The sequence below is a fragment of the Mycteria americana genome, chromosome 12 (assembly GCF_035582795.1).
Source record: "Mycteria americana isolate JAX WOST 10 ecotype Jacksonville Zoo and Gardens chromosome 12, USCA_MyAme_1.0, whole genome shotgun sequence".
NCBI lineage: Eukaryota > Metazoa > Chordata > Aves > Ciconiiformes > Ciconiidae > Mycteria > Mycteria americana.
Window position 1 is genome coordinate 7,070,929 of NC_134376.1, and position 13,790 is coordinate 7,084,718.

Below are 13,790 nucleotides of genomic sequence, written 5' to 3' on the forward strand. Positions count from 1 at the left end.
CAAACATTTACCTTTGACAGTCTGCTTTTTCTAAGGACCATCTCGTGTGCTTTTTGCTGTGCCTGCCCTGTGTGCAATGAAGAAGTTGCTTGCTGTTCTTACCTTAAAACTTTCCTTTCTTTTGATCCCTGCAAAAATACGTGATAACAGAACAGGTATGTGATAAACTTAATCCTCCTGTTAGTGGGTTGGTGCATGGTTTCTTGTCTTTCACGTTATTCCTTATGTAATTATCCACTCTATTTTATACTTAACTTTAAAATTATGTGGGCAACTGCCATTTTCTGTTGTGTTTATACTTGGTTTATCAAAAATGTAAAACACAACTTCTGCATATAAAGCTTGACTTTGAAACTAACATGCGTTGTAAATTCAATCCACATATATTATAGTATTTCTTTTATAAATATGTATAAGCTACTTATTATTGAAATTTAGATTAATACAATTTTATTTTAGGATAACTTGCTAGGTGCCTTAATTCCAAAATAAGCAAACACCACCAACACCTTGTTTTGTGCTGCTTTTACAATGGTATTTTTCAGTGTGGTCTGTTGAAATACAAACAGGTTTTATGGAGTATTTTTACTGAACAGTCGACAGGTTTTAATTTAGGCTCTTAAATCATAATTGTTTTTCAATTTTCTGCTCTGCCTCACAAAAGCATAATGAGGGCATACCTGATGCTATAAAAAACAGATGTCATTTCAGTGTTCCAGGACTGTGTGATAAATGTGGAGAGCTTAAGAGTTAGTATCATAGACATACAGTTATCTCAGGGAGCTCACAAGAACAGAAAGCATGTAAAGCATTGCTAAATAGATAGGATTTGGAATGGATTGCACTTTAATTTCAGAGACTTTCAAAATGCTGAAAATATGGATGGAATTTTCTGAAGGAACTTTCAGGAGACCATTTCAAACTGACAAACAATATATTCAAATTCTTTCTTCCTACCAGTCATGTTTAATGAGACAGTACTACTTGCACTTGATCATTGTGATGGGAAGAGCAGCAAGCAGACCTGGAGGAAAGCTGGATTGTGTAATTCATGCCAACTCTTAGAACCATTATTCCTTTACCTTTCTCCTTCAGGTAGAACTGCAAAAAGGATGTTCGGTGGGAACTGAACTGTACATGAGACAGAAGTGGAGCTTTATAGTACTTGGTTCTTTAAACAGGTTCAGATTCTGCATGCAGGTGTTCAAAGGTCTATTCATGGAAATTATATCTATTTACGAGAATAATCATTTCACAGGAAGTAATTGTCACAGTCTCAAGTCACCCATCTCTGGTTATCACAGGACATAAAGTCAAATGGAAAAATCTGCAATGTCCATCACATCCATTCCTTATTTTGTGTTAAGATGTCTCTCTTTTCATAACCAAACTTAGGGTCCAAATCCATTCCAAATTCTCTGTCTCCCAAACAATTTATCCTATTGTAAAGCAAATCAGGTGGCAAGACATAAGTAGAGGTTGTTGACACCCATATGCTCAGTTGTCGTGGTATGAATGTGCAGGACAGTTGAGGGTCTGCTTGTGTTGTGGGTGTTGCTGTGAGTGTCTATTTTAGGGTTGTTGAATCATGAAACGAACACATTCTGCTAAAGAAATGAATCCTGCCCACTCCGTTTTCTTGAGTGGCTCCTTTTGGGTCTTGTTCATCACAAATTGAAAATTGCATGTTCCTGCATATGTGTGCATGTGCAGTTGAATATTTAAATAGATGTATGTATGAAATACATTCTGGAATATTTAACTATTTTTTAAAAAAGATCTTAGCAGGGCAAAGTACAGTGATATTAGTTTTGTTAAATAAGAAATTAATGAATAGGAATTTGGTGAGGTATTATTTTTTTCTTTTAATTGAATGGAAGAACACAGAGAGTTTGAAAGTAGAGGATATGTACCGGGACATTAATTCCCTCTAGCTATGCATCTTGTTGAACTCTGGAGGTGAAGCTGGTAACTTGTTGGTAAAGAGGTATGAGGTTTTTTAGGGGTTTTGAGAGCTTTTTTGTTTTTAACAAAAAATGTCTTCTTAAGTAAAACATAGGGATTCCTATTTGAATTGTAAGGAAAACTGCCTTTCCTAGGGATTGATAACCCTTTATTTTTCATTTAATAATTAGTCTTCTGCTTCACTAGTCTTTCCCATAGATGGGGGAAAATGTACCTTCTCCAACTGTGTGTTTAATTATGTTCCATTTTGGTGTCAGAATGAGTACATTACAGAGAAGCTGTCAGTTTGAGGCTGAGCAAACTAAATATACTCGGCTAAATGAATTCAGTAGTGTGAACGTGAACCACTGGTGTAAATAAGAAAGGAGATACCTTGAAGCTTTACAGTATTTAAGAAGTGTCAGATCATGTTTGTTTGAAAAGGACGGCAACACTCTTTTTTCCACTAGGGCAGACAGAAGTATTATGTTTCGCCCCAGATGGGCTATCCAGGTGTTTAGCAGGCCCTGATATTTGCCCTTTTATTGTTGAATTTCAGCATTTTTGGAATAGCCATTCAACTTGTTTTGTAGAATCCCAGATCTTTCCCTTCATAAAGATTTAGATAGGTGAGATTAAAACAAAATGTTTGTCCTTCCACCTTTAAAAGCATTTAATCTACTTTGCTGACTGTTACAAAACCTTATATGCTGTTCTCAAAAAGCTCTTTTACCAACATATATTGCTGTAAGGACGATTGGCATGAACTATTAGGAACTCTTGACTATGGTGAAGATGTGATTTGTTCTTGAGCACGAAGTACTCCTGATGATATGAGACTATCAAGACTAGTAGAAATGTGAGAAATAGGTTCCCACTGGTTCTATTTTGTTGTATCCAACTCAGCAAAGCAACATGGGATTCTTCCAGATCTCCATACTCTAAAGGAATAGTCTGAAGGACTGGGTCACTGTTCAGGGAATCTGCTTTAATAACATTGACATGACTGAAAAACTTTGACAAGTCTTGCCTTGTGGTATGACTGCTAGAATATCTGTATTTGGTCAAAATGTCTTCTGAATAAGAAAACATGATACTTTTTTCTATGTTGTGTGTTTGAAAAAGAACACATTCCATTAACAGTAAATGCTGTGGAAACTCATACCACTTAGCTTCTGAAAAATGCATCACTATGAACAAAAATACCCTGCATGCTGCTTTAAAGATAATATTTATATTTTCTGCTGAGACAGTAATGAGGAGAAATGCCATCTGAGCTTGAGAATGTCGGTACGAGTGATGTGTGTTGTCTAAGTCTCACCTAAGCTTTCCTTGTTTGAGATTTTAAGTAAAGACTTCAATGAGTTCCTCTGTGTAAGGATAAATTTAGCTCCAAGAGCAGTGCAAAACAGACTTGTTGATTGGTGTGGGAGTGATTGCTGTAATTCCCGAACTATGAAGGTGCTATCATTTCTGCCAAGGATCTGTGCAGGGGGGAGGCAAAACACGGAACAGATTTTGAAAACTGTGGAAAGTGAGGTGAATCTTGGGTCTGTGGGTATGCCCAAAAACTTATATGGGGCCATCTTCTATTATGAATCACAACTTTGCTTTTTTATTGTAAATTGTTGTTCTTTAATTACATCTTCAGCTATAATTTTGTGACCGTTCTGTATGAAGAGTTCAAAACTGGACTGATAAAATCGGCATAAAAACTTATTACTGTTTAAATATAGCCTCAGTTATTTTCATAGCTTGATCAGAACAGTTCATGCTTTAAAAATGCTTAAACTTACATTCAGAAATAAGAGTCCCTTACTTTTGGTCATGGGGGTGTTCTCCAGGTCACTCTTTAAGCGTGTGGGTTATTTCCGTTTCCATGTGATGAGAAAATAATAAGATCACCCTTAAAAGGCTGCATTTTCCAAAGAAAGAGCAACATTTGCACCTGCAGAAATACATATGCACTTGCTGTACTAAATTCTTGCATTCTGTCTGGTGGTACTGAAATGGAGGAGATGCTGGGAAGTCTCTTCTCTCTACCATCAGTCATCCAGACTGTGTTTGTACCCTACAGGTTTGGGATAATGAGGTGCTAAAACATCCCTCTGGGGGGTCCTGAGTGGAAGTGGAGCCATCCACTCCCTCCCCAGCTCTCTCTGGCAGTGAGGGTGTGTGTTACTGTCAACATCTAATGATGGCCAGCACAGAAGGGGCAAGCATGGTTGCTCTTGCTCCATAGGCACCTATTTATTGTCTGTCCCAGTGAATTCCTGCCATTGCTGGAAAGGAGATGTAGCTGTCATCATTTTTGCTTGCCTTGCAAAAGGCAGGCTTTGATTTCACCCTTCGTGTCTCACTGAAGTCTAGATAAATCATCTGAAGTTGGCCAAAAACTTGAGAAGTATGTTGTGATTGATCTACAGCTGTGATCTGTGTCTTTATCTGTATAAGAACTGCATGTATCAGGGTAATGGCAGAATATACATGTACTAGGTAAACCTGTGTTGGTCATTCCTAAACAATGTGCCAGAAATCCCCCTTGGCTGCATTAACAAGTAATTACAAAGTTCTTTTTGACAAAACAATCAGACTAGCCCCCGTTGCTGTAATTCGTGGTACAGATCAGCACATGGAGCTCAGTGCAAGTATGTACTGTATGTGGCTGCTATGGTGATTAAAACACATAAATAAAATAGATAAATATGGACCATATTAGAAATTCATTACTGGCACTCTCTCAGATCACAGTCAGCTCCAGCGTGCGGTGTCAGTTGTGTTTCCTTACTCTGAACGGGCCCTCCTGGACCGGGAGTGTGAGCTCCTTCTGGAGGGGCTGGAGTTACGCAATGGCCCCGTCCTACCTTGTCAACCAGCAAATTCAACGCAAAAACAGTAAACAAAGGGCTTTTGTGCATGTTTTACAGTTCAGTGAGGATTAGTGGCCCAACACCATTTTCAGACAGGACGAGCTTAGTGTTAACTTGCCTGAGGTTAATGAGGGAGGACGTGGGGCAGTCTGCAGAGGCTGAAGTGGAAAGGTTTCCGACGCGGTGCAGAAGAACGTTAAAAGCAGATTCTGCTTACCTGGGTCAGTGCGTTGGTCACGTGTTCCCCAACGTTTCGGCCGCTTTAGGATGCGGATCGTGCCGATCTCAGGTGCTTGCTTGCAGTCCTTCCCACAGCTTCAGAGGTCCCCTCCGCCGTGGTGGACATCCTAGCCTGTATGTGGGCTCTGGCTGAATCAGATTCCTGCTTTTCTTTCCCCTCTCACCTTTTAGCGTTCTCTGACTGTAAAATCCATCCCTTTCCTGAAATGCAGAATGATGCACTTGTCCGATGAAGTTTTTCCAGGCAGGATTCAAATTCCAAACAAGCCTTTCATTTCCTTCACGCTGGGGGGAGAGCGAAGGCAGGGAGGCGAAGGAAAGCGCTCGCTTCCTTTAAATCCCCACCAGCGTCTTCCCCGCACTGGAAGCGAAGTAGCTTGTCATGGTGATCTTCAGAGTTTAACTTTAGGGGGGGAGGGAGAAAGTGGAAAGCAAACTGAATGCTGTAGTGGAGATTTCTCTCTTCCCCCACTGGGCCCCTTGCCGACTGTTTTTATTGATTTCAATCACTGGAGGCTAGCTGGCTCTCAGAAGAAACACTGTGTAATGTGTTCTTTCCTGGCTTTCATTAAAGAAACTCAGTGCAGTGCGGTCACGCTGCCGAGCTCGCCTGGCAACCTGCCTACACCCTGTGGTACCTCTTTCATTGGAGGAGATCGAGCTCGTGGTTTGGGGTTGTTTTATTTTTTTTTTTTTTTTTTAATTCTCCAGCAACGATTTCAAAACAGCCTATGCTCTGCTTTTACCTACTCTCACAGCCCAAAGCCTTTTTAAACTTCAGAAGAAATTGTCAGCACCCCTAAAGGGGACGACTTTGGTGGCGATGAAAATGCCGAGTGCTGCGACAGTCTCATGCTCCTTCTATTAAAATTCCCCTGCGCGTTTTTGGGGAGGGGTTAAAAAGGCTGTGTGTAAGCCACAGGGATGTGGATACAAATGATTTCCGAGGGTTTTCCTTTTTATTTTTTTTTTTATTTCATCTCCTCCTGATTGGTTAATGTGGTTTAATTAAGGGTAAGAGAGTAAGCAAAATCCTTTGACAAATATGTGAAAATTCCTGGCAGTGCTGTAGTTGCAAATGAAGCAAAACTGCATTCCCCAAGCCTGCAGTCGCGGTGGTGTCTTAAATATTTCTGTTGTATTCAGGACTCTGATACTGGTGGAGAAAAATGAGAAATAAAATATGGTACTAATTTATGCCTTAGAACTTAATCTGCTACAGTATGTATTTTATAGGAGCAAAAAATCTATAAAGTGGAATTCAACAAGCTAGGTCTGTAAATTGTGTTGTTCTGTGTGCCTATAAATGCTTTCATTTAATTTAGTAAATTGTTCAATTTCTTATTCAGCAGTTCCTAATGATAACACTTTATGTGCTCTTCAGAATGGGATGTAAATCTATGAAACATGTAAAGATCATGTAGTTGTAAATTAAGCCCGGTTTCAAGCTAATAAAGGTGCATCTATTCTAAATTACAGCTGCAAATTTAGGGTGCTACCTGATCACTTGTGCTTGTGAGATACTATAGCTGTGTACATAAGGACACTTTTTAAAAAAAAAAAAAAAAAAAAAACGTTTACATGACCACTAAAAGAATCCTTTCCTGGATCAGAAAGATAAAAAGCTTGTTCTTATTTAAATCTGGCTTCCTGTAGAACTTGTTTGAGGCTTTTCTGCCTGGGTTGCATCTACAGAAACCTTTCCAAATTAACTTAATATAAGTTATTCCCAGTGTTTTTGTTGTGAGGAGTTGAGATTCTCAAAACACCTAGCGTTTATGAAAACTTTTAATTTTTTCTTTGAGCAATGTATAATTTTAAAAAAATCTTCCTCTGTAAGTGCTACGGACATGATGTAAGGAGGTATACTTCTACAAATGTTACTTTTCATTCAAAATTTTCTTTCTGCATGGCAAGGAAATTTTATATGCCCTCTCTGGCCATACTTCTTCTTTTCATAAGGTGCTAAATGGTAGAAAATATTTATTTAAATTCAATATGGCCATGAACTATTTTATGCAAATTCTATAGCTGTAGTTGTAGCACAGTTCTTCAGCAAGCCTCAGATAGTAAATCATTTGTCAATCTTTCTTTTATGAACCGTGCATCTAAGGATTTGCCAGTCTTTCTTCTTTGTAGGTTTTGAACTGTGTTTGTAGATTCTGCTTTTTGTTTTTAAGCTGGCAGATGGCCAGTTATTTATCTGGGTTCATATGTATTGTGTAAGACAGAAACAGAACATTTTGCATGCTGATATCGTGCACGGAGCGTTTTTGGGGAGTTTTACGTGACAGGTCGGTAGCTCCTCGTCAGTTCTTGGTCAGTGAACAAAGCCCCTTTTGACATTCATCTATATTAAAAGTTATGAAATAACATGAGCTTAATGAACAAACAAGGCAATACAATGCTCCTACTATGAAACAAGCCATGTCATCCATTTCCCCATCTTTCTCTTTAGAGTTCAAAAATTTGACACCCTCTTTATACGTTTGTCACTGTTAGTCAAGTTATAATTTATTCTGCTGAATTTCTGATGTTGCTTGCTTTGCCGTTGTACAGACTTGTGTTGCTGTGCTGGTAGAAGAGGGTAATAGTCTATTGGCTTTTGGAGGAGCTGGATTCACTGGTACTAATAAATAGTAAATTTGGTGTTGTGGCTTGGACTGTGGTTACTCCTATGGTTCAGACCTACACAGGCAAATCTGTAATAAATGAGTATTTGTTTCATTGTGGCAATTCTTCAGAGTTTCTGACTCTTGTCAACCTTATTCTATGCTGGTGACAGACAACTGGGGATGCAAACGTAGGAGTCTGAAACAGTGATGAGCAAGGAGGAGGGACAGAAGTCTTTAGAAGATGTCTTCAATTCTACTCAAGTATGAGGCACTCAAGGACCTCTGGGTAACTATAAACCTGGAAACAAATTAAAAAATGTACTTACTGCTCTGCTGAAATACAATACAATTAGTGTATTGTTAATACCATGTTGGTACTGGTTGCCCAGCTATTACGGTTCATAGTCCCCTGGCAATATAAGCTTTTACGCAAGACGAAGTCTCTGAAAAACTACACTTGTTTGGGTTTGCCACTCTTGCTGCAGCAAAAAGGGTCAGATATCGTCAAGAAATCCTGTCTTGGGTACGTCTTTCTGCCTTTTCCAGTTTCTCTTGCAGTTATAGTTATTTTTCTCTGTCCTGAATTGCTTAGCAGGACTGCTTTATGCTATTAACTGCTTTACTTCAGTTTGAGATGGCTCCCCTTTTATGATGGGTAAACTAATTTCTAAAGAAGACTTACAAAATGTTTTAGATTTGTGCAATAATTCCAGATTACAAATAGTAATGGAAAACTTTAACTGGTATCTAAAACTGCCACAGCTGAAGCCTCCAGATATTTTGAGTCAGATGTCTTAGACTATTTACAATATATTACTATGTTTACATACTCTTCAGAAAGTTAGAGACTGGCATTGATGAAAGGCGCTGTATTGGCAGTCCCAGCCCTTTGCATGCAGATGGACATAGTATAGTATGAACTTTGAGAATTTGCTTGAAGATGTCTGAGCTCACATCTCCATACCCTTGCAAAGATGACGTGGGTTTTTATGAGCATAAGTGTTAAAGATTTGAGGGTCTGTCTTTTATTCAAAGTATGGCATTCAGTGGCAATATCCCTTTTACCACCTTTTCAGGCCTTCTGGAAAGTTTCCAAGTGGAAGACTCCCACCTCCTTAATCACGAGAAAACACTGGCTCTCCTCTGAATGTCATTCATTCAAGTGTACTGACCTAGCTTGACCTTGTTTAGATTGAGATCTAATGAGCCCACGATCCAAGGTGGTGTGGTAGCTCTCAGCAGGCTTTGCAAATAAGCAAGTGTTGTGTTTTTGTGTATGCATATGGTTTAAATTTATCACATCAATAAACAAGTGTCTCACACGCTCAAATATGGACTTTACAATGTTGTAGTTAAGACTAAATTGTAGCACTACAAATTGTGATGTCACTTTATAAATATAAGAGACAACGTGGAATATTTATGACCTCAAAATAATGAAGTCCTGTTGGTTGGGTTTTTAAAATTTAAATAAAGACATAATACTAAAACTCTTAATCCAAATGGCTCACAGACTTTGGACATATCTTTCAGAAAAAGTCACACTAATGGTGCAGGGAAAGTGAAATTAAAAAATAAGGCTGTTGATTTAAAGAAAGGAGAGATGCATCAGCAGAGTAGCGTAACAGAGATCATCCAAGTTAAAATAAATAGAGCTAGGCATTAAATTCCAGTGAAAGGTTTGGTTTTGTTTTCTTTTGAGTCTCAGGTTTTGGGGAAGGTTGCTTTTTTTTTAAACTGCGACAAAACTACCCTCAGCTTCAGTGGAGAATATACCACCAAATGTAGGTATTTTATGAAGCAAATAAAACTTGAGGCTTTCAAATTAAAAACCGGTCAAGGACAGGTTGTGGTACATACTGCTAGGTTACTCAAGTTGACATGGATGGATAAAAGTATAGTTGCAACTAGAAAAGTTGTTTGAGCTGTAAAGTTGCGAGTGCTTTCGCAGTATGTGTGCTGGGAGTCCCAAACAGAAGCCTGATGAATCCCATTTTCCTGGGATGATGCTGTGGGCTAGCAGAAGGTACCTCCAGCTGTAAATCCTGACTCTTTCACGCCCAGGACAGCACCAGCCCCGCAGGGAGAACAATGCTCTTGCTCCAGACAGCCCATGGAGCATCGATTGCGATGCTGGAAACAAATGTTGTTAGGGCTTGGTATTTACGTTGGGACCTACAGGGAGGGAGCAACTTGTTTTGTTTTTAATGGAGCGGTCGGGGAGAGGGATAAAAAGCTTTTTGATAATGCAAGGAATGTGGGGGGGAGGGAAGGTAGAGACATACACGTTTACTGTAAGTATGAAGAAGCAGAGGCCTCTTTATCAGACCGGCTCTAATGATGTGCCACAGTCACTTTATTTGAAAGCTTCATGGCTCACAGAAAAGTAAACAAATTCATTGCATTATTTTTAAAAGAAGATTAACTGTAGTGTGTCGTCTGTTGGACAGCTGCTGTAGTACTCTTTTACAAACACTTTATAAATGACCACCCTCAGTGTTTCCCTGGGCTTTGTGTGGCTGGATTGTTATTTTAGTCAGTACCAGGGTGGCTTTTCAAACGAAAACGTTGTTTCCTGTATAACAATTACATACATACCTTCACTCTAAATATTATTTTATTCTCAGCATGAGTTATAAAATGTCTTCTATACAAATGCAACATATGTTGCTTTTTTGCATGTGTTTGCACATGAATGCTGACTTTTCCATAAAAATAGCTAAAAAGTATTTTAAACAAAAAAAGCAAATCCTCTTTACTGTCCCACTCCCATTTATTCTAATTTCTGCTTTCCTGCCCTTTTTTGGTATTTGAAAACAGAAAGTTGTAAAGATGAGTCAGAGTAAACTTAGATGATACATGAATTGACACTGAACAAATGTTTAGTCCTCAGCAGGTGTCTTTGGCAAATAAGATGTGTTCAGGTATCATATTGTTTAACCATCCTTTGCTTGAATGTCAGCAAGAATAATGTTATCTAGCACCACGTCTGGATTTTCATTTGAAAGCACTTGACAAACACTAATATGACACTAAGGATTTGTCAGTTTATAAAGTGTTTTTAATCATTCTCTCCATAAAGTGATTGATCTTCTTGTGCATTCAGGTTTCAGTTATGGGTTCCTCAAACAGGTGAGGAGGGAGCAGAGAGAGGAGGAAGAGCGTTCCTTTCGTGCTCAGTTTGGCCTCCATGGGTCTCCGATGCTCTAGCAGAGCACCCCACCTGGCAAGTACGATGCTATAGTAAAGCCGCTGGGTCTGAACCAAGCCCGCTCTGTGAATGTAATTCTTGTTCTTGGCAATGTTCGTGGTGGTTAGACTCCTTTATCTTGGGGTGTGAGACCCTAATGCAGGTGCCATAGGCATGGGTGAACCTCCAGACTGCTTTACTTGTCTCTGTATACTCCACCTTCATTGGCTTTGTAGCAAGGGTGTCTGAGGGACATGCAGATTTGGAAGAAACATCAGAAAGTGTTTATTTTGAGCAGAAGAATTATGGATCTAAATAACTCAACAAACGCTTGCATGCAATCTCCCCTTTTTCTGTCCTTATCCTATAGGAGTCTGCTTCAAAGTCCACTTGTGTACAGAGAAGGTAGACTTTTCCTGGGCCACCTTGTATCTGTGCCGTTTCCACTGCTGTTGGTGGGTAGTTTTTCCCTGCCCAGAGACCCCATCTTCTTATAAATATAGCCTGGCCTTGCAGGAATCTGTTCCTTGCTCAGGTTGTCTTAACAAACCCGGTACAACCGTTGCTGAGGAAGTGGATTAATTAATGGAGTCATTGGCAAATCATTAGTGTTTGGGCAACATCTCTGTTACATTTCATGTTACTGCAAACTGTTTCCACAGGGTTGCCCACAGCCTCATCTCTTCTTGTTAAATGTCATGAGCAGGACATTTAAACGGCCTTGACAGAAGGTGCTGAATATGGTTAGATAAAAAAATGGGAGCCTGACAACCTATTCCAATCTGAGACCATAATTTAGAAGTGTGTCAATGTTTGTGATTGAGTTGGTGACAAATTATAGTAGGGAAGTAGTACAGCACAGCAAACAGGGGCTAAAAACCCTGAGCTCATCACAAGATGAGCTAGTATTTTTGCTATCACAAGATAGTATTTTTGCTACTGGATATCTGTTCTTAACCTGGAAGAGAAGGTGATATTTAAATGGTCCTTGTGCATACCTTTAGCCTGCATTTTATTGCAGTTCCTGACCCGTGGAGGTGTCTAAGAAGCAGCAGTTCCTTAAACCATGATGAAGGTATCAAAGTTTAGTTTGGGACTGTGAGAGGTCTATAACTGTCTTATAAGCTAAGAATTAGCACCACCCCTTCAATCTTGGACTTGAAAATATCTAAAAGAAAGACCAATACCATGTAAGAGTCTTGTTTGCAGAATTTCATGCTTTTTTCATTGTTCAGTTGTTACTGGGAGGTTGCACAGAAGAGGTGGCTTCATAGTGCCCACATCCCTCCTGCTTCCTGAGGTACCTAAGGGTTTGGATACCCAGAAGCTACTTTGTCTACAGGTTTGTGAAGGTTTATGTACAACGATCACCAGAGTAGTTAGGGTTCTGTAACGAGTAAATCTCTGTCTCTCAGGGAAATCTTGAGGAGGGTGTTGAGTAAACAGTCATCTTGTATTAGACCAGCTGCAATTTTTTAGGCTTCTAGTTGATACTTAACAATTCAGTGGGACTATTGCCTGGAAAGATATGAATGCATCTCTCACAGACTTCTAGGAGTCCCTGGAGTCAGTCTTACCTTGCTATGGAACAGCTTTTTATTCCTACACTGCTTGATCTCACACTGGATCTTCCCTGATAAATTCAGCATATCCATTTAATGCTCTTCATCTGTACGTGAAACACATATTTTCATTTGGGGTATACTTTTGCATATGTTTATAGTAATTTGGTTTTCAATGTGAATAATTAACTGTTCTGTCTGCAAACCTAAGGAAACTTCAACCTTTGTAGGATACATGTGTATATGTTTATGCGAGATTGTGCATAAGTTTACCCAAGATTGCAAAAGGATCTCCAAGAGGTCTTGGATGAAGATGGTAGTTGTCATATCTTCTCCTTTGGCATAATGGAGATGAGAAGCCACTGTGTGGCAGGCAGAGGTTTTCTCAGTCCAGGGAAGTGTGAGGTTACACAACAAACAGAAACTAAGGGTCTTAAGGAAACCCTACTTCTCCCACTTCAATGCATGTATGTTAAAAAAAAAAATCTATACCCTCCCTCCTCTATGAAACAGCCTCTGCTGTTCGTATTCCCCCCTCAGGTTTGAGTATGAGAGAACAAACAGCACAACAAATCTTAGATATGATATTTAATACATAGCTAGAAGGTGCTCAGGTTACTGCACTGCTGAGAACAGTATAATCATCTATAGAGGGCAATTCTGCAGATTTCTGCAAGTGCAGTATTTACAGTTCTGTGAATTGAGCAGAGTAGAGAGGTGATGGAAATATAGTGAACAGTAAAATTATGGAGCTTGAAGATTCTGGTTTTAAATATTACCTGTGCCCTTCAATTGCACTTATACATACTTTGTTCACTTTCCTATAGAAATATAAACACTTTATTTAAATGTTGATTATTTCAGGCAACAAAAGAAGAGAAAGAACTTACCGCAGAGGAAAGAAGGAAACTGGAAAGAAAATTAAAAAAAGAGCGCAAGAAGAAAGAAAAACAGCTGATGAGGGAAGCTGGAATCTCTACTAAAAAGGTGGAGCCCAAAAAGCAGTCAGGATCTGAGCTGGCTCTGGCCTATTTAACCAGGTAAGAATACTAAAACCACTGCAGGTGCTCCCTACAGAAGTAAGCTGTAAACCGTGCCAGAAATCCAGAACAAGCTGAACCAAGTAATAACACATTAAAGGAAATTGCTGCAGTTAAGTCGTAAGTTAATGTTTCATCTCATTTGACACCCTAGCATACAGTTGATCACCCCACTGTATTATATCACAGAAACAACTGAAGGGTGTTAAGTGTGGTGCAAACATTTTATAGAAAGACAGCTCCTGTCCTGAAGATCTTATTGTTGATATATAAATATCACTGGGTTAGCTGCACTTACAAAGATGAAAGGCACATTGTAGGAAAGATTG

General features: G+C 39.2%; 1 protein-coding gene across 2 annotated transcripts in view; it reads left to right on the plus strand.

Annotated features, from left to right (window-relative positions):
- The window catches only part of CHLSN (cholesin), a 135,333-nt gene that overhangs the window by 94,625 nt on the left and 26,918 nt on the right, over positions 1-13,790 (plus strand). For both annotated transcript variants that reach the window (XM_075514981.1, XM_075514980.1), the window contains exon 3: positions 13,286-13,461. In XM_075514981.1, coding sequence (XP_075371096.1) covers positions 13,286-13,461 — 176 coding nt within the window. The remainder of the gene's footprint in view (positions 1-13,285; positions 13,462-13,790) is intronic.